The 20645-nt window shown below is 40.5% G+C and overlaps 1 protein-coding gene across 3 annotated transcripts in view; it reads right to left on the minus strand.

Moving 5' to 3' along the window:
* Positions 1-2092: 2092 nt before the first annotated feature.
* Positions 2093-20645, minus strand: part of pidd1 (p53-induced death domain protein 1) — a 62682-nt gene continuing 44129 nt past the window's right edge. For all 3 annotated transcript variants that reach the window (XM_063062154.1, XM_063062155.1, XM_063062153.1), the window contains exons 14-17: positions 17331-17438; positions 15738-15801; positions 7380-7506; positions 2093-6046 (exon numbers count right to left, since the gene is read on the minus strand). In XM_063062154.1, the coding sequence (XP_062918224.1) occupies positions 5809-6046; positions 7380-7506; positions 15738-15801; positions 17331-17438 (537 nt within the window). In that variant the 3' untranslated portion in view covers positions 2093-5808. The remainder of the gene's footprint in view (positions 6047-7379; positions 7507-15737; positions 15802-17330; positions 17439-20645) is intronic.

Raw genomic sequence — 20645 nt, forward strand, 5'->3', positions numbered from 1 at the left:
AAGTTGTTGTGGCATTTACATATTGGGCCCAGGACAGATTCTTTGATATGATAATACCAAGGAATTTAATGACCTTCTCCATCTCCAATTCCCTAATGAGGACTGGCTCATGGACATCACATTTCTCCCTCCTCCAGTCAATAATGAGCTCTTCGGTTCCGCTGACCTTGCGTGAGTGGTGGTTGTTGTGGCACCATTCAGCCAGAATTTCAGTCACTCTCCCATTTGCTGATTCATCATTACCTTTGATTCAACAAGCAGTGGTGTTTTCAGCAAACTTATTGGAGCTGTACCTAGCCACACAGTCATGGGTATAAAGTGAGTAGTTTGCCTTGAGTTGAGTATGTCCTCAAATTACAGAGAGGTAAGATATTCTTCTCCACAGAATTTGAAACGTGGCCACTGAACTACTGGCTCTAAGTATCTCTATGCTTTTCATGTGGTATTGTGTGTCAGAGAACAGCTTGTAGTGTATGGGAAAACAAATGCTATTTCACAATATTAAGAATTAAGGGCAATGACATGGTTTGCAGCTAATGAAGAAATGTGATAAAGTTAATATTTTCTCTCTGTTGTTTACCAGTCAAGAGGTATAGTTTTACGTAGTTTGTGAAGTTTGAATAAAAACAGAAGTTTTTAGCAGATAGTTGATCTGACCAGGTTTGTTTATAATGACATTAGAAGTGGAAAAAAACAGCAATATTACAGGCTTTAACCAACTTCCCAGAGAAGGAAAGAAAAAGTGAAATGAATGGTTAATAATTACTAGACAGTGGAGATTAAGAAACTAAACTATGATTGTGTTGAAAATACTAATTGAAATATTGAAAAACATGCACAAGGGTAACCATGACTGGATAATCTTCATTGTTTCACCTTGTGCCAACCAAAATTAAGTAGGAATTCAAGTACAGACAAAAATGAAAGAGGTGAGGTAATGGACAAGCTGAGGCAATGGGCAAGAACATGGGAAACAGAACTTATCATGGAAAATGTGAAGTTATCCACTTGAAAGAGTAGTTCTATTCTCTTCTCCTCAGGCCTTGCCAAACCTCTGAATATTCCCAGCGTTCTCTGTTTTGAACACAGCATCTGATGTTTGACCTTTTGCTTTTCATTGCAATACCTTTGGAAGACAGCCCATGTCCAAGTGCGACGATGGAAACCAAGTTGTCTGCCACGCAAGGATGATTGCTGCCAATATGATATCCCTGATCTCACCACTGTCTTCGTTGCTGTTCGAAGCTCGTTAAGCTGGGGTTGTGAAAGCTGGTCAATAGTTTTCTGGCAGCTTTCTTACGGACATTGGGCCATCAACTTTGAAGGAGCAGCAGACTGGCAAAATCAGGTGGAAAACGTGCAACAAGAAAATGAGTGAGCGACTGGTCAATATTGTTTATGCTTCACCGTGTTTGGGTGAAGAAATACATGGGTAATGGATTGTATTTGGTTACTGTGGTTTAGTGCAAGCTGTGCTGATAACAAAATGGAGGCTTGAGTGGTTGTTCCTGTACGCCAGTTATCTCAGGATGATTGCTGTGCACTCAATCATTTTTTTTCCATAATCTGAGGCAATGTTTCTGTCCTGTGAACTTTTGATTTCAGGAGGCCCTTGTTGTGCTGTGTCTATTGATGATATACTCACACCTAAGGTCGCCTCTTCATCAACAATCAACTGTTGATGTCAAGTGCAGGCATATTCCCCTCAGATTGAGAGATCAAAGGTTTCCGGAGAAAAGTGAAACATTTAAGGGGAATCTGAGGGGGACCTTCTTCACTCAGAATGTGATGGGAGCGTGGAATGAGCTGCCAGCAGAAATGGTAGATACGGGTTGAATGGTAACCTTTAAAAGAAGTTTGGATAGGTACAGGGATGAGAAGTATGGAGGGCTATGGTCCTGTTGCAGGTAGGTGGGACCAGGCAGAGAACCTGACCGTCATGGACCAGATGTGACATAGCCTGTTCCTGAGCTGTAGTGCTCTACAATTATGACAACGAAACACACCAAAGCAACAGAACTCATGAACACATTCTGTACAACTTCACACTTTAATTGTGAAACAATTTTATTTGAAGATTTTGCATCTTCACTCATGCTCAGAACCTCATTTTATATTAACAATTCAACTTCAAATAAATATTTAAAACGAAGAGCAATCTTAAGAGATGTAGGTTAATTTCTATATCCAAATTTCTTTAACAGATTGCTATTGGATTGTACAAATCAGGTATGCCTGCTGCAGTAAATTTTATGATTTACGCCATCTAGACAAACGTTAACTAAACACACTAGACATTCAAGCATTAGGACTTGACACTGAGGCAGAGTAATAATCCCCAGAGGATATAGTTGCAGGGGACATCTCGAGCTGATCCCAGCAAGTCCTTCCATGCTGTACTTCACAGTGTCATTTAGAGTTAACTCTCAGTGCTCTTTCACTGGGGAATTGAATTTACTTTAATCATGTGAGTGCATACAAGACCCTAGGTATTTCTTAAATTAGCAAAGGTGGGAGGAATGTGTTATGGGGCAAGTTCAATTTTTAACTATGAACTTAGGGAGAGTGGGAACAACATAATATTCTTTGAAAGGATAAAGCATCAATATTCATTATTTTAAAGTAAGACACAATATTCTAATTGCAATTCATTTCAGAATACCGTAATTCATGTCTATACACTATGTTGTTCATTGAACAAACTACATTTTAAGATAAATAAACATGAAATTGTTGCTAGATTTAAAAGGAAATACATTCAGAAATTAAGCTTGTGCTTAGTGCAGTCTTTAAATGATATGTGCAAAAATTATTTTAAGATGCTATACTCAAGCACCCAGTTATATACACAAAAATAAAAGGAGATTCATTTAAAAACAAAGCTTACTTTGTTTCAGCCCAGCAGAATGAAGGTAGTTTGCTTTTGAACTACTGTAAATACCACAGATTGGTAAAAGGTACTTATCAGGAAGTGTCCATAGAGAGAAAACAATGTTAATTTTTCACATCAAAATTGAATCAAGAGTCAGGTTTATTATCACTGACGTATGACATGGAATTTGTTATTTTTTTGACAGCAGAACAATACTGAGACATGAAATTCTATAATTAACAAAAAAAAGTGCAATAGAAGAGGAATAATGAGGTAGCGTTCATGGGCTATCTGATAGTGGAAGGGAAGAAGCTGTTCTTAAATCATTGAGTATGGGTGTTTGGGCCCCTGACGGTAGTACGTAAACAGAAGAGGCAATGTCCCAGATGGTGAAGGTGCTCAATGACGGACGATACCCTCTTGAGGCAGCCCCTCTTGAAGATAATCCTCATTGGTGGGGGGGGGGTGGAGTGTGTCTGTGATGGAGCTGGGTAACTCCCTGCAGACACTCATGCACTGGAGGCTTTGTACCAGGCTGTAATCAACTAGTCTCCACGTACCTCTATAGAAAGACTCTTTGATGACATACAAAATCTCCTCAAACTCCTAACAAAGTAGAGCCCTGGCATGCCTTGTTTGTGATTGTCCTGACCTGTTGGACCCAGGACAGATCCTCCGAGATGTTCACACCCAGGAACTTGAAGCTGCTCTCCCTTTCCACTGCAGACCACTGAAAAGAACTTAGAGATGAGCTAGCTTTGAGTCACAGAGAGGAAATAAAGCTGGAGAGGAAAGAAAGATGGAGAAGCAAAGAATGTCAGTGACAGAGTGAAAGGACAGGATGGGAAACAACAAAAGAAATAATGGAGCAAGGCAAAGGAATGTGATATAGAAAGCAGTGGAGGTATAAAAGGTAACAGTAGGATCCTTCTCTGAAATTGTTAATCACTACAGAAAAAGAGGTGGCAATTTATGAAATTCTCTCCTTGAAATTGTGCTGCAATTGAGTGGAACCGTGTAGCAGATCAAATACATTAATATCAGAAATACAACTGGGGAAAAAGAAGTTAACATTTTAGTTGGAAGATACTTCAATTCTGATATTACTGATGAAATTTTAACTTTCTTCCATAAATGCAAGCTAATTTGCTTACATTTTCTGCTTTTTTTTCCAAATTTACAGTACTTACATTTAAAAAAATTATCAGTAACAGTAATGCCAGATGGGACGAGAGTGGATTGGTGATTGTAAGAGAGAAGTCATGTCAGTGGATTAAATGGAAGTTTTCCACCTTAATGTAACTTGCGTCGATAAGGCATTCTGATCAGCAGATATTCAATTATAAATCGTACAAGTACATTGACATTTCACCTGACAATGTTTGAAGCCCTGGAGGGCAGGGGGTGAGAACAAAGCATACGCATTGCATTTTATGCACTTGCATGAGAAGATGCCATGGGAAGGGGAGGTGAGTTGCTGATGATTGTGAATGGAACCAGGTATCAAATATGGAATAGACCCAAAGCAATTTGAAACATGGGAAGCCATTTTAGGAGCCGGCATTATGCTGGAGGAGGCAGGAAAGGCAGAAAATCATTTGTTGAATGTGGAGGTTGGTGGAGTTGGTCAAGGCAAACCTCTGAAATGGAGGAAGAGAGGAAAGGATGAAGGCAGTTTTGTGAAAGACAGAACTGACAAAGGCTCTGCTAACTATGCAGGAAGGTGTGCAACACTGTGAATTATACCACAGACAATTAGAATTTACAAACATATCTGATCATGCTGCATCCATTCTGAAAGACAATGACTGCATACTACCAGCTACTGGAAAGGAAAACTCCATGTTAGTATTAATTAGTGTAACTTTTAAGTGAATACATCCTTGTTTTTAAAAAGATTTATTCCTGATTTGATTATTTTCCTCCAGATGCAGAGGGTTATAGCTTTCATAGAATCATATGATTGTTTGTAGTAAGCTTTTATATTGGTGGGTAAGCTTATGTACAATGAGAAAGGCCAGTTGTCAATCATCCTTAGCAAAGTCACAAAGGTTGAAAAAAAATTCCCATGTGCAAGCAGGTGTGGAGGCTAACATGGCACTGGAAATGCAAACTGGCTGTTTAAAAAAATCTAACAAAGCAAAGTTAACTCATTAACTTACTTATTTAGTTATGTAACATGGCCCTGCTAAATACTGGGTTGCAAAATTTATCCAAACAGTATATATGTTAGTATGGAAGAATTAACACATCTTGTCCAACAGACAGGCAGACACAGTCTAGTGTTCCTAAGTTTTCTTCCTGGTTTCCTACTGCCATAAGCAATAGCATATAGCAACCCAATCTGCCAGAATTCCAGACCACTTGCCCATCTATCAGAGCAAAGCAACATTGGGGGACTCATAAAGAAAAGAATTGCATGTTGATGCGGACAACAATCAATTTTTCTGAATAAATCTGCATGGGGATCAAGAAAAGAGTTGATTAGCAGGTCAAAGAGCAGTAAAATACTGGTGCAGAGAAAAGTGAACAGTTTGTGATGGAACAGAAGGTTCTATCAATAACTGCAGAAGTTGAGAAGTATTGAAAGCTTGCTTCTCTTTGTAACACATAGTCAAATAAAAAGGCATCAAACATTAACTGCAATAATATTGAAAATTGCACATTGTTTCAAAATTTGTGTTCAGTCTTGCAGTCTTCTCTATATTTGTATAAAACACAAACACAGGGACTCTGTGATTCTTGCCCAGAAGCACACAAGACCATCAATTTTTCAGTAGTACTACTAAAAATTCACTGTGCCACTTGACACCAACAGTCAGCAAAAATAAAAGTCTAATAAAGTTCTAATAGGAATGGAAAACTTCCCATCTATCCTCAAGTAATATCACGGAAGATTCAAGTGCATTTTCCCTGCGGGATCAATGCCTTCAGGCTTATACCATTGCTATGGCTGAATCTTTGTCGCTGCTTTCTTGGCTCAGTCCAACTCGGTGAATAGACTCACGGTATTTCTTCTTGCCAAGTTCAATTATACTAACTATTTCCTCAGCAATATCTTCACGATCGCTCTCCTTCATTGCTTGAATGAGGTGACGGATGCAGCCTGAGACATTTGCATTGCAACGTGCCCAAGTGAAGAGCATTTCCAGGATTTGCTTATCCAGGTTGTCCCTACAGGAAATGAGGTCATGTTTTGGAAAGACAAGACAAGCACTGGTTTAGAACATAGAAATGGTTTAAATAACATTTCCTTTACAGGCAATTTCTATGAAAGATGTTGTATTAACTTTGTCTGGACTATATAAGCAAAGCACATTGGCTTGCTTCCCCATCATTTTTCAGACCCAGTTTCTCCCACTGAGTGCTTGTGCATGTGGCAAGAGGGATGCTAGAGGGCGGCGGATAGTAACTCAAGTTAACAAAGGAACAGATGACTCTTTAGCCACTTCTGTGCTCCCTTTGCTGTTGGTTCAGATAGCAAGGGCACTGCCCCAAGTAATCTGCAGCAAAATAATTATAAAGTGTAACCCCTTCTAGAAGACTTGTGATTTAATAAATATACAAACTTATTTGGGCTCCTACTAACTTCAGCAAAAAAAAAGTTAAATGTAGCAACTGGAGGAAATAACTCCTTCTACTTATTCTCTTCATCTGAATTTTGTTTTTGAAACTGCTGGAGCCTGGGACTTACAGTCTGTAGTTCGATCAAGTGAGCGAGCGTTCTGCTGTCCCTGAGAAAACTCCAGGAGAGCAATGTGAGCAAGAGCTACCACTAGGAGAAGCTCAGAGACGAGATGAGGGGCCATGATCGACTACATTTCTTGCTGACTAAAGCATCGAGGAAGATTGAAACATCGAGGCAAATGCGGAGCAGAGCGAGGGGTTCTCAGAGAGGCTGCTTGGTTTAAGTTGCTGCCCTTGGAGGGGCCACTGGTTCGAGTTGCTGCCCTCTTGTTGTTGTTTCACCATGTGGGTGATCAGTTAGTTTCTGTGTGAGAGAGCTTGGTGGGGTTTGGGGTTTGCGAGTTTTTGTTTATTTTCTTTTTGTGCGGGGGGGGGATTGATGTCTTTCTCTCAACTACTTCTATGGTTTTCTGTATTTTATGGCTATCTGGAGAAAACAGATCTCAGGATTGTATTCTGCATACATACTTTGATAATAAAATGAAACTTTGAACCTTTGAAATAATTCACCTTTCAAAAGATCACCTTAATTACAAAAATATCTTCATGATAAAAATATATTAATTGACTCGGTCAAAGTACCATCAATAGTTCCAACATACCAGGGCAAAAACAATGACTATAGTTTACACAAAATTTCAGGATGAAGTTAAGGTCATCCTTGAATGTGTTCAAGGGACTTGAGTTTGATCCTGACCGCATTACATCTGCATTGAATTTACATGTTCATTCCAAGACTCTGTGGATTTCCATTGAGTACTCCAGTTCCATTCCAAAGATAAACTGAAGGTTAAATATCTATGGTAAACATCTCCCTCACCTGTTGTTGTATGCTATTCTTTCCAATTCTGAGTAAGGTAAACCGAGATTTATTCCAATATTCTGCCATTCTGACCCGATTCTTCTGGCAATACTCAGAAGATTAGCTTCAGTCAGGTAGCCAGTTTCTATCCAATAAAATAAGAAATTATTTAGAACTGCAACAAATCAAGAAGTAGGTTGTGTTCGTGTGTACCTATGATCTTACAGAATCGTCTTTAAACAGCCCAGGCTGGTTTGAACCACCATATCTATGCTGATCTTCAATTACCCAGTTACCAGCACTTACTCAGTAGCCTGTACAAGTATCTGTCCAGATACCTATATGTTCTGAGAGTACTTGCTTCCACCTTCCCCTCAGGGAGCACTTTCCAGATTCCAACCACTCTCTTGGTAAAAAAAAAATCCTTCTCAAATCCTCTCTGAACCTTTTATGTTATGCTGCTAATTTCAGACACCTTGCTATGAGAGAAAACAAAAATCTTATTACCACTCATAATTTTGTATTTCAAACTCTATCTGATCTTTCAAATCCGCAGTATTTCTACTCACGATTCTAACTCAGAGCCAATAACAAAAAGTACAGCTCAAACACATTTGTCTAATTTTCTAGACTGAGCAGGTTGACTGTATGCCGTCAGACAGTAAATATACATTTTTCAATGCAGCAGGTCAAATACAGGCAGTGATGTGACACAGTGGCCATAGTTACTTCACCACCTGTCTCTGTGAATAAACAGAAACATCATTAATAGTGCATTCTGCTGGCAGTTCAAAACCAACAGTGATGGCATTCAAAGAGCGATCGACCATGCATCTCAAACTGCCATCACCTGTTCCTAATAGACAAGGTCTTCTGCTTTCTCAAAACGCACAAAAATATGGCACAGCCAGGAGACCCTATCAATGTCTAATCAGCCTTCGAGGTTACTTTCCAGAATGTATGTCAGATCAAGATCTAATCCCAGGAGTGAATAATTCCTTTTTCCAACTGCATGACGTAGCTCTATAATTCTCTCCAGAGATTAGAGTGTAGAAGGGTACAGCACAAGTAGAGGCCCTTTGGCCCAAACTAAATTAGTAACCAAATGCCCCAGCTAAACTAATCCCTTCTGTCCCTTCCATTCCTGCACATTCAAGAGGTTCATAAATGTCTCTATCGTACTTCCCTCTACTGCTACCCATGGCACTGCATTCCATGCACCTACCACACCCTATGTTAAAAAACATACCCTGCACTTTTTTTTTTGAACTTACTCCCTCACCTTAAATGCATGCTCTCTGGTAATGAACTGACTTTATTTTTTACATCCTTCGCATTCACGAGGAGTAAAAATCTTTACGTTGAGTCTCCATCTGAATGTGTAAGTTATAGTAATTTATAATAAATGGTATGTACAGTAAGATACAAAACAGTCAACTTAGCTTAGAAATACAATTGTGACAGCGTGAATTAATCAGTCTGATGACCTGGTGGAAGAGGCTGTCCCAGAGCCTGTTGGTCTTGGCTTTAATGAGACATTATGGTATGAGACATTTCAACCCAGGGAGAAAGATGCTGCCTGTTGACACTATCTAAGCCTTTTATAATCTTATAAACCTCTATCAGATCTACCCTCAGCCTGTTACTCAAGGGAAAACAACCCAGGTTTGTCCAACCCTTCCTTAGACCACATGCCCTCTAATCCAGGCAACATCCTGGTAACTGCACTCTCTCTAAAGCCTTGGCATACTTCCTATAATGGGGTCGCAGAAATAAATGCAATACCATTGATGTGGCTGAACCAGAATTTTATAAAGCTGTGTAACACCCTGGGAAAGGTTTCACTGCTAACATAATGGTCTATCTGTAGAAGCTCTGCTGATGTAATGGTTTTTCTGTAGAAGCAGTGTTTGGGTTATGGCTAAAGATAACGGGGGCTTTGGAATGTGCACTGTCCAATGAAGGGAGTGTTTTTCTTGTTGTGTGCCTGCGACTGAGGTGATCTGGGTCTTTTGTTTGGCGGAAGATGGAGAGAGAAGATGACAGAACAGAGAGGTCGTAGAGACCAGGAAGGCTAGACTTGGAGCGGGGCCGGGAACCAATGAAGCCTGGGAAGATCGATGGAGGACCTGCGGAAGGGAAACGGTGAGCTCCAACTTGTGCACATTAGACTGTTTCATTAAAATGGGCCCTTTTCTTCTTGTTTTACTTTACTAACCCTTTAGTCAAATTAAGAATTATAAAGCTAAATCATTTAATTGCATATGGTGTACTGTCTGATATTTCACGGTATTGATTTGTAACATTATCTCAGGGCCCACGCCACCGGGTTCAGAAACAGTTATTACTTCTCAACCATCAGGCTCTTAAACCAGAGGGGATAACTTCACTCATCCCATCACTAAACCGTTCCCACAACCTGCGGACTCGCTTTCAAGGGCTCTTCATCTCGTATTCTCGATGTTGGTGGCTTATTATTATTTCTTTCTCTGTTTGCAGTTTGTTGGCTTTTGTGCATTGGTTGTTTGTCCGTCCAGTTGGGGGTGGGATTTATTGAACTTCTTGTATTTATTGTGTACGCCCACAAGAAAATAATCATATGATGTACATGTTCCTTGATAAATTTACTGGAACTTGGAACTTTGAACTTTTGAGTGGTCCGGCTCTTGTAATGCCTTGGGATTCTCTTTAATCCTACTTGCCAAGGACTTCTCATAACCTCTTCTGGCTCTCTTAATTCCCTTTTTGGGCTCTTTTCTGGATCTGTTATAATCCTTAAGAGATCTGTTTGATTTTAGCCTCCTAAACATTACATATGCTTCCTTTCCCTTCTTGACTAAATTCATCACCTCTTTAGTATCCAAGGTTCCACTCATGCTATCTGTGTTCTTCCTTCCAACTAGAACATATCTGTCTAGTACGCTGTGCAGTTGGACCGTAAATATCCACCACATATTAGATGTGGACTTGTCCAAAAGCAGCAATTCCCAATTAACTCTCCCTAGTTACCTGCCTGATGTCTCACAATTTGCCCAACTCCAATTCCGTCCTTATCCTTACCTATAGCTATCTTAAAGTTGAGGAGCTGTGATAACTGTTCCCCAACTTCTCCTGCTGAAGGGTCAGTCACTTGGCCAGTCACACCAACCAACACCAGGTCAAGTGTGGCCCCTCCTTTTTTCTGGATTATCTACACATTGATTTAGGAACCCTTTCTAACGCACCTCACAAATTCTGTTCTCTTGCACTAAGGAGATCCTTGCCTATATTACAAATGCTAAAATCTCTCACTGCAACGACCCTGTTGTTTTTGCACCTCCCTTATTTGCCTGCCTATCTGTTCCTCAAGATTCTGGTGGCTATTGGGGGCGGCTCTGTAGTGTAATCCAATCAGAGTGATTTGAGTTGACAGTTCTACCGGTATAGACTCAGTGGATGAGTCCTCCGTTATGTTCTTTCTGAGTACAACTGTGATATTGTCCCTGATTAATTGTGCCCTCCTTTTTACCTCCTTCTCTTAAAACAATGACATTTTGAAAAATTAAGGAAATATCCCCATCCTTTTTCTCAACCAAGGCTCTGATGCGGTCACAGCACGTACTGATCCATGCTCTAAGTTCCTCACCTAGCATTAAAATAAACACTCTTCAATCTGTCCGTTCAATTGTAGATCGTCCAGCCATTGATCCCATTGATCATGAATGATTAAGATTATTTGGGGTGAACCTTTTGCAATTTTTCCTTTGTGCATTTACTCAATGGAATTATAAATTCCAAGATCATGAAGAACACCATTATACAGAAGGGAGCTTGAGTCCCACAGAACAAAATGAGACCGTTTGAAGCATTGAGTCCAGACAAACCATCAAACACACTTCTAATATGATTCCACAGTGAGTCAATTTATTCTCCCTAGATCCTCATTAACCCCCCCACCCCTAGATTCCAAAACTTACCAAACACTAGGGCAACTTACAGTCACCAATCCCCATGTCTAAATTAATAGGGAAATTGATGATGATCTGCAAATTCAGTTTTAGTTAAAAAATATCCAACTCCACAATGAGCATATACTATTTATTAATAAACAGTGAGACCCAAGCGGTAAGGAGAAATTATATTTTTTTGAATCAAGTCTCATGAGACCATGACCTGACACTGGGATATAATACACCAAAGCAATACATGACAACTGCATTCTTGACATGACTGATCTATCTTCGGTTTTTACCATCCAGCGTTAAAAATCTATGAACTGCTGGTTATTTAAATAGTCCCACACAGTAGATTCTTCAGGGCTATTTGCCAATGCTTGTATTCACGGTAGATTAAAATGGTTTTGGAACATGGATTATTCTCATTTTGTTCCTTCCACATAAGGGGGGGAGTGGAGGGGGAGGGGGAGAGAGAGAGGGAGGAGGGGGAGAGAGAGAGAGGGAGGAGGGGGAGAGAGAGAGAGAGAGAGAGAGAGGGAGGAGGAGAGAGAGAGGGAGGAGGGAAGAGAGAGGTGGGGAGGGAGAGAGGGGGAGGGAGAGAGGGGGAGGGAGAGAGAGGGGGAGGGAGAGAGAGGGGGTGGGAAGGAGAAAGAGAAGGAGAAGAGGGAGGAGAAAATGAGAGGGGGTGAGAGAAAGAGGGATAGTGTGTGGGAGAGCGAGAGAGGGAGAGAGGGAGAGGGAGAAAGAGAAAATGAGAATGCATTTCTTTTCTGAGGGTATACCAATGCAAGGTATACTGAGCACAGCAGAACAGGCCTTCTGCAGCATGTCTGACACATTCATGTGCCGGTGCCTCATCCTGCAAGCTCCCTATCTGTAAAATGGTAGATAAGTCACCTGGATGAGATGGACTGCATCTCAGGGTTCTGAAAGAGGAAACTGAGGAGACTGTGGAGGCATTAGTAATAATCTTTCAAGAATCACTACATTCTGGAATTGTTCCAGAGGACTGAAAAATTACAAGTGTTACTCCACTCTTTAAGAAAGAGAAAAGGCAGAAGAAAGGAAATCATATGTCAGTTAACCTATAGATGGGAAGATGTTGGAGTCCATTATAAAGGATGAGGTTTCGGGGTTCTCGGAGGCATACAAGGGGAAATCTTCCTGACAAAATCTTTCAGAATTCTTTTGAGGAAATAACAAGCAGGATAAACAAAGGAAATGTTGTTTACTTGGATTTTCAGAAGGCCTCTGACAAGGTGTCACACTATGTTAAAGGAAAGATCTGGTCCTCGGGTTGAGCCTCTGAATTGGACAAAGGCCAATTTTGATGGTATCAGGAAGGATCTGGCAAGTGTGGATTGGGACAGGCTGTTTTCTGGCAAAGGTGTGCTTGGTAATCTAGGCATGGAGCCAAAAGAGATAGGGGATTTTTTGCACGGGGTCTATAGAAGAGGCAAAGCAGCAGTGAGGTCATGGACCCTATACCTACAGGAGGAGAAGGTGTTTGTGGTCTTGAGGCAAATTAGGGTGAACAAATCCCCAGGGCCTGACAAGGTGTTCCCTTATACCCTGTGGTCAAGTGTAGAAATTGCAGTGACCTTGGCAGAGATACTTATATCATCCTTAGTGACTGGTGAGATACCAGAGGATTGGAGGATAGCTATTGTTGTTCTGCCGTTTAAAATAGGCTCTAAGAATAAGCCAGGAAATTATAAGCTGGTAAACCTGACATCAGTAGTGGGAAAGTTATGGAAGGTATTCTAAGGGACCGGATATATGAGTACTTGGATAGACAGGGATCGATTACGGATAGTCAACATCGTTTTTTGTGTGGTAAGTCGTGTCTAACCAATCGTATAGAGTTTTTTGAGGACGTTACCAGGAAAGTTGATGAACTCAAGGCAGTGGGTATTGTCTACATGGACTTTAGGGCATTTGACAAGGACCCTTCACAAATCAAAGTACAGGAGATGGGATGTTATGTTGAAATTGTGTAAGACGTTGGTGAGGCCTAATTGAAGTATTATATGCAGATTTGGTCACCTACTTACAGCAAAGATGTAAATAAGGTTGAAAGAGTACAGAGAAAATTTACAAGGATGTTACTAGGACTGTAGGGCCCAAGTTATAAGGAAAGATTGAATAGGATAAAAATTTATTCTCTAGGACGTAGAAGATTGAGGTATACAAAATTACGAGCGATATAGATAGTGGAAAAAATTTGCTTGCATTTACCTGAGGTTGGGTGAGACTACAACTAGAGGCCATGAGTTAAAGGTGAAAGGTGAAAGGTGAAATGTTTAAGGGGAACATGAGGGGATCCATCTTCACTCAGAGGGTTATGTGTGTGTGGAACGAGCTGCCAGAGCAAGTGGTGGATGCAATTTCAACATTTATGATAAGTTTGGATAGGTACATGATTGGGAGGGGTATGGAGCGCTTTGGTTTGGGTGCAGGTCAATATGTCTACGCAGCTTTAAATGGTCTGGCATGGACAAGACAAGCTGCTTCTGCATTGTAATTTTCTATGATTCTCTGACTCATGGTATTACAGGAAAGGTACGAGCATGGATAGAAGATTGGCTGCTGGCAGGAGGCAAAGGGTGGGAATAAAGAGGGCCTGTTCTTGTTGGCTGCTGGTGAATAGTTGTATTCCACAGGGGCCGGCATTGGGACTGCTTCTTTTCACGTTATATGTCAATGACTTGTCTGATAGTATTGATGGTTGTCTTATGTGCTCTCTTGCAGATGATATGAAGGTCAGTGAAGGAGCAGGTAGTGTTGAGGAAGCAGGGAATCTGTAAGAGGACTTACTCAGATTAGGAGAATGGGCAAAGAAATGCCAGATAGAATATAGTGCAGGGAATTGTATGAACATGCACTTTAGTAGAAGGAATAAAGACCTAGACTATTTTCTAAATGGGGAGGAAATTCAAAGGTGCAGAGTGATTTGGGAGTCCTTGTGCAGGATTCCATTATGGTTAGCTTGCAGGATGAGTCGCTTTAAGGAAGGCAAATGCAATGCTAGTATTCATTTTGAGAGGACTAGAATATAAAGCCGAGGCTCTATAAGGCTTTGGTCAGACCACACTTGGGAGTATTGTGAGCAGTTTGGAAATCGCATCTAAGAAAAGATATGCTGGATTTGGAGAGGGTCCAAAGGAGGTTCATGAGAATGATTTCAGGAATGAAAGTGTTAACACATGAGGAGCGTTTGATGGCTCTGGGCCTGTACCTGCTGCAGTTTATCAGAATGAAAGGGAATCTCATTGAAACCTACCAAATATTGAAGGGCTTAGTCGGAGTGATGTGGAGAGGATATTTTCTATAGTGGGCAAGTCTAGAACCAGCGTGCACAGCCTGCAAATAGAGGGTCATTAATTAAAACAGTGATGAGGAGGAATTTCTATAGCTAGAGGGCAGTGAGTCTGTGGAATTCATTGCCACAGGTGATTGTGGAAGCCAAGTCATAGGGTATATTTAGTTTATAGGTTCTTGATTAGTCAGGGTATCAAAGGTTATGGGGAGAAGGCAGGAGAATGGGGTTGAGATGGAAAATAAATCAGTCGTGATGGAATGGCAGAGCAGACACGATGGGTGAATGGCCTAACAGTGCTCCTGTGTTTTATGGTCTTGTGGTTCTCCCTAATCTGTCTTACAATGACAAAGAAATGCAGTTAGATCGTGGGTCTGGATCAGGGGTGGCATGTGTCGTAAATCAGGATCAGTGTGTTGGGTTCAGCCAATGAAAATAAGTGGGCTGAAAAATTTGGAATAGTCTGCAGGATGAGGATATGAGGAGGGAGATTACAAATTAGAAAGGGGAAACAGGTTGGAACGTGCAGAGTTTGGAGTTGCAGTTTCTGGACGGGTACTTGGAGTTCAAATGGAGAGTACCCCAAGGGACAAATTTTCACTTCAAATGGATCAAAATGAAATGGACATTGAAGCCATGAATGAAACCACAGCTATGGCATCCCAGCGGACTGTGAATTTCCATTTTTTTTTGCAAATTGGATGGCACAAAAGGCTAGGAGGGAAAATCATGGACTTTGCAATGCACTGCATGTAATTAGTCCTTAATTTCACCTCCCAATTGAATTACCTATAAATTAGTGCATAACGCAATAGACTTTCAATGCTGGATTCTGTTCAAAAGAAAATACATATTTACCCACTGAAGGGGAAATATCCACATGAAATACCATCACCATTGAGATTAGGATGTTAGCATGGAACAAAATGAGAAATATCAGAACCCAGGTTTTAGCCATATTGAAGCCTTTTTTTTTTAAGTTTTAAGACAAAATTCCTTGTTCTGGTAATTCCTGGTGCTGACTAACATTGGCAACAGAAGTCCAGAATATGTTCCATTACCAAATACTTCTGACAAGCACAAAAATTGAAAAAAAAATATTTGTAAGGAATATAGTCTCACCTTCATCACCTAGGTTTAATGGTGGATAAGTTCTCAACTCATTTTGATGCTTTGATTTTTGTCTCTAAAAAAAAGTAAATCAGCCATTAACAAAAAAGTGTTAATTTCAAGGAAAAGGACCCTGGGCAAAAAGATGGCTGTGAACAGTTGACGGAATTAGAATAATACCACGCCACTCCCCACGGCAGAATCCAAGATATTAGCACTTCGACGCAGTGATGAGGAGGTGCTTCGCCATCACACGCCATCCTCAACGTGCAACATTAACTCAAAGAGCCGTTTTACCATTACCACGGCAGAGAAATTAACTTAAAGTAGCATATTCATCTATCACTGAGAAGGGCTTTCAGTCATGCAACACTCATTTGAAAATTCTGTGGTTCCAGAGAGTAATGACAAAGGGTAGGGTTTGGGAAACTGAAAATGAATTGGGCTGGGAGGGGCAGTGGAGTAAAGATTGGCTGTCAATGATTGGTAGTGTTGCGACCTATGTTAACTGGTTGTGTGGTACTGGGGTAGATCATTAACAGGCCTGTGAACAGCAGTGATGGAGCGTTGTTGGGACCTTGGGAACTCTGTTGGGAGGAACTAATTTGGGTTTGTAAATTAGTTATCTCCTTGTGACAGGTTCCCAGTGCAGGATGGGATGGCTCTCTTTAAATTGCATAGCTGCAAGAAAGCAGAGCTACAAAAACTAAACTGGATTGACCCAAAGACAGGATTATTTCAGGAACTCATGGCATCCATTAGTCTTGCAAGACTGTGGATCTGTGCCTGGAAAGCCTTCACTCTCCAGGGCGCAGGCCTGGGCAAGGTTGTATGGAAGACCAGCAGCTGCCCATGCTACAAGTCTCCCCTCTCCAATGTTGTCCAAGGGAAGAGCATTAGGACCCATACAGCTTGGCACCAGTGTCGTCGCAGAGCAATGTGTGATTAAGTGCCTTGCTCAAGGACACAACACGTTGCCTTGGCTGGGGCTCGAACTCACGACCTTCAGGTCGCTAGTCCAATGCCTTAACCACTTGGCCATGTGCCCACACAGGACTTGTGAGTGGCTGACTTCCTTTAGGCACACTCTGATTGCTGCACAAGAAATGACATCATCACATGCTTGTCCAACACAGAAAACAGATCATTCCAATTAGTGCCAAGAAGTGGTCAGTGGAATTTCTGGAGTTCTATGAATTGGCTCAGTGACCATTGTATCTGCATTTCACTCTGGAAGAATATCATCTGGATATACAGTATGTGAAATTGACCAAAATTAAAGTGCTATGTGATTAGATTTTTAGACATATATAGAACTGCTTGAACAAAATTGTGTACAGTCCAGGTTATGCTGATTATACTCTCAGCCACCTCATAAATCAGCAACCCTGACCACACCACATTTGGCAAACCTTACATTGTCAGCCTGAACAAGAACGACCAATTGAACTTCACAGTCATTCCAGAGCAGTTAGACAATCAGCTGCCTTCCTCAATTAAATACATTATGTAATTAAAATGCATGTACAAATGAGGCAATGTCTAATTTTGCTTCAATTGTTTGAAGAGGGAAAGAACACATTCAATAATATAGGAGGGGCTTACCGGCAATTTGATTGGCAAAGTGGCCAGCCACATCGAATCCGGGCCTTTTCTTTTCTTAGCAGCCTCTTCAGGTACATTTTCTGGCAAGGACCCTCTGTAAAAGGAAACCTAGGATAAAGATCAGTAATGTACCATTATACCCATTATCTGTGGTTCTTGTTGCAATGAAGCTATGCTGGTCTTGGTGTTACGCATTATCAATGGGCAATCTGCCTGTGTCTACAGGTGTGGGTAAAATAGTTCTCAGCAATGAAGGCTCATCCTCTTAGTTTATGTCCTAACAACTCTGCCCTGAGCAAAGGCCCAAGAGTTAATGACCTATCTGCTATTTCAATTGAAGGTCAGTAACCAAGGGGAAATGTGAACTCTTTGATGACAAGGGATTTTGCCAATCACTTACCATTTCACTAAATGATTGATAACTGTCGTGAGGTCAATTAATGCTCTTTCATTTTTAAACTGTTTCTGATAGTAGAAAAAAAAAGAAAATGATGCTGAGATTTTAAATGAAGTCCATTTTACATTCATGTCCCATTGCCCATGCATGGTTTAACAGTTTTAAAAAGTTAAGAACAATCATGAAGAAAGAGGCAAAATAAAAACCTCTCTGTGGCAGTGAGCAGTTAAGTGTTAGTTTGTAGGGCAGAAATCCGTAATAATCAAAATCTGTAATAATCAGGAATCACTATGAAAAATGACATTTCTATAGGACTGAAATTGACTTACTGATCCATATTCCCATCAAATATAAAGAAGTGTTTCATACCCAGACACACACACACACACACACACACACACACACACACACACACACAAAACACACATTCTCTCTCTCTTAGCAGAATGGTGCAAGCCAAAGCCAAAAATAACTTTGAGCTCTTTCCTAATCTTTTTCACAACTCTATATTTCACAAAATATACAAATATTTTCACAGTATCTACTGGTAGTGTGCACTATTAGGAATGGCTAAACTGCCTGAGACTTATAAAATAGAAGCCTTCTAAAATTTTCTGTACTGCTACAGATTTTTCATGCAAGTTTCATTATGACCATGAGATTGGAGTTGGAGCCAGAGAGTGAACAGGTCTGAAATCCCTCTGCTTCAATAGGAACCAACAACAGAAGCACCTTCTCATCATGGAAAATACCGTAAATCTTTTTTTTAAAATATCTGTTTTCTTGTTAAATGTCTGATTTTTTTTATTGAGATCCAGCACGGAATAGGCCCTTCCGGGCCTACAAGCTGTGCTGCCCAGCAACCCCCCAATTCAATCCCAAGCTCATCATGAGACAATTTACAATGACCAATTAACCTACCAACCAGTACGTCTTTGGTAACTGTGGGAGGAAACCAGAGCACCTGGAGGAAACCCATGTGGTCTCGGAGAGGACAAACTCCTCAAAGGCAGCAGCAGGAATCGAACCCAGGCCACCTGTACTGTGAAGCATTGTACCTGTGATACCTTGTCACCTATATAAAGTGTCCCCTAAACTGTGTACATCACCGGCACAGAAAGTTTTCATTTCTCTGTTCTAGAACTTTAAGAGAAACAGCCTATGAAGATTCAAGGTCTTTGAGGAAGAGCAGAAGATTCTCCAGCTGCTGGCTTTGCTGCAGACTCTGCCTTGCCTTAAACATCATTGGTAACTTCAATGTGAGGCACCCATGAATATGTCAGCAGCTAATCCTGCAAAAAAAAACATTCTCTTTGTATTTTGGAATGTGCTTCAGCAGTCTGCATGATCCTAAAGCTCCAACTTTGGTCAGAAAGGAAGGAACTGGCTGTGCATGACTTGTGACATCACTAGGTATAGGACTGATGCCACATAAACACCAGAGATATTGAATGAATTTGACTCCCTGATGACCTCCTGTCAGATATAAATGGTTATACCCCTGTAGGCTCTCCATTGCACTCTGCATATTCACCTGTAAGCACTATTGTTCAACAATTTAATAGCTAATGTGATTAAACCCAAATTAATGCGCTTTTATGTGCACATAAAAAAGACAGTTGGATGTTATGAAACCAATTTCCAGATTTTATATATGCAAGGAATATGATGATATCTCCTCTCCCCCACAAAGAGTTAAAAAGAACATTTTTTTCCTAAATTAATTAAAATATGAGAGAAAAAATCCTTTGAAATGAGTGGTGACTCTTGAGGAAAAAACAGTGGGCAAAAACTTAATAAATGTTTTATTTAGCTTGAGGCTTCACAAAAATGGGCATTGAGAAGAGGTAATGTTATACTGATTAAAAACAAGATGAAAGGAATTGTGTTCAAATAAAATAGCTGTGTTTAGCTGAGGTAAGAAAAGATAGTTCAGGTAAAAATGCTTGAATCATCATTCGATGGGTATCCACAAATAGGAGGGCATCCCAGGATCCTGATGAGACTAGGAAAGGAAATGATAGCTCTGAAGATTATGGGCTAGACATTCATTTAGACAGCTTCAAACTAATGGGCTATACAGATGAAAATAAGATTTACCAAGAGGAGAGCAATTGTCTATAAATTTTTTTGGATCCCTAGGGAATTCAACTCATTTCTTTGATGGTCTTTCTCTCCAGCACTTTTTTCTGGTGTGAAACTCTCCCAAAAATAATGGTTTTTAAAATTTGACATTTCAAAAACAGAACTAATTTGCACACTGTTGATGAAAAATCTGATAATGGTAAGAGTGACACAGGATTGTGCAACCTTGTGAGTTACCTGTGAAAATTAGTAATAGACAAGCAATATGGCTTATGCCAGAAGTGAATGGCAAATTAATTGATATGGAATTGGACACTGGTTCAGCTTGTTCAGGCATTCTGTAAAATGAGTTTGAATGGCATTTGAAGGATATCAAACTGAAGCCTGCAGATATCCAACTAAGAGCTTATACTGGAGAAAAGGTAACTCCCGTGCGAATGGCATTCGTAACTGTGAAATACAACAACCAACAAGCCACATTGAGCTTGTACAGAAGGGACGGCATTGTGGGGCTGTGATTGGCTGAGACAACTGCAACTTGACTGGAGATCCATCCACCAACTGCATGCAATATCCCCTAAAATAAAGTCAACTGAAAGCAAATTAAGAACGGGAACTAATGATGCCACAACTGTCTCCATTCTGTAAATCATGAATTGCTTTCCAACAGATGACAAACAGGTGTTAGTACCAAGCTCTGTGCTTCTGATTGGAAATTCTATTGGACCAAGGAAGGATCAGGCTGCACAAAAGAACTGTGGAAGTGATGAAAGCAGTGGTCTAAACACAAAGGTTTCTGTTGGTAACATATCTGAGAAAGCCTCTGATATCTT

This window comes from Mobula hypostoma, chromosome 11 (assembly GCF_963921235.1).
Source record: "Mobula hypostoma chromosome 11, sMobHyp1.1, whole genome shotgun sequence".
In the NCBI taxonomy this organism is placed as follows: Eukaryota; Metazoa; Chordata; class Chondrichthyes; order Myliobatiformes; family Myliobatidae; genus Mobula; species Mobula hypostoma.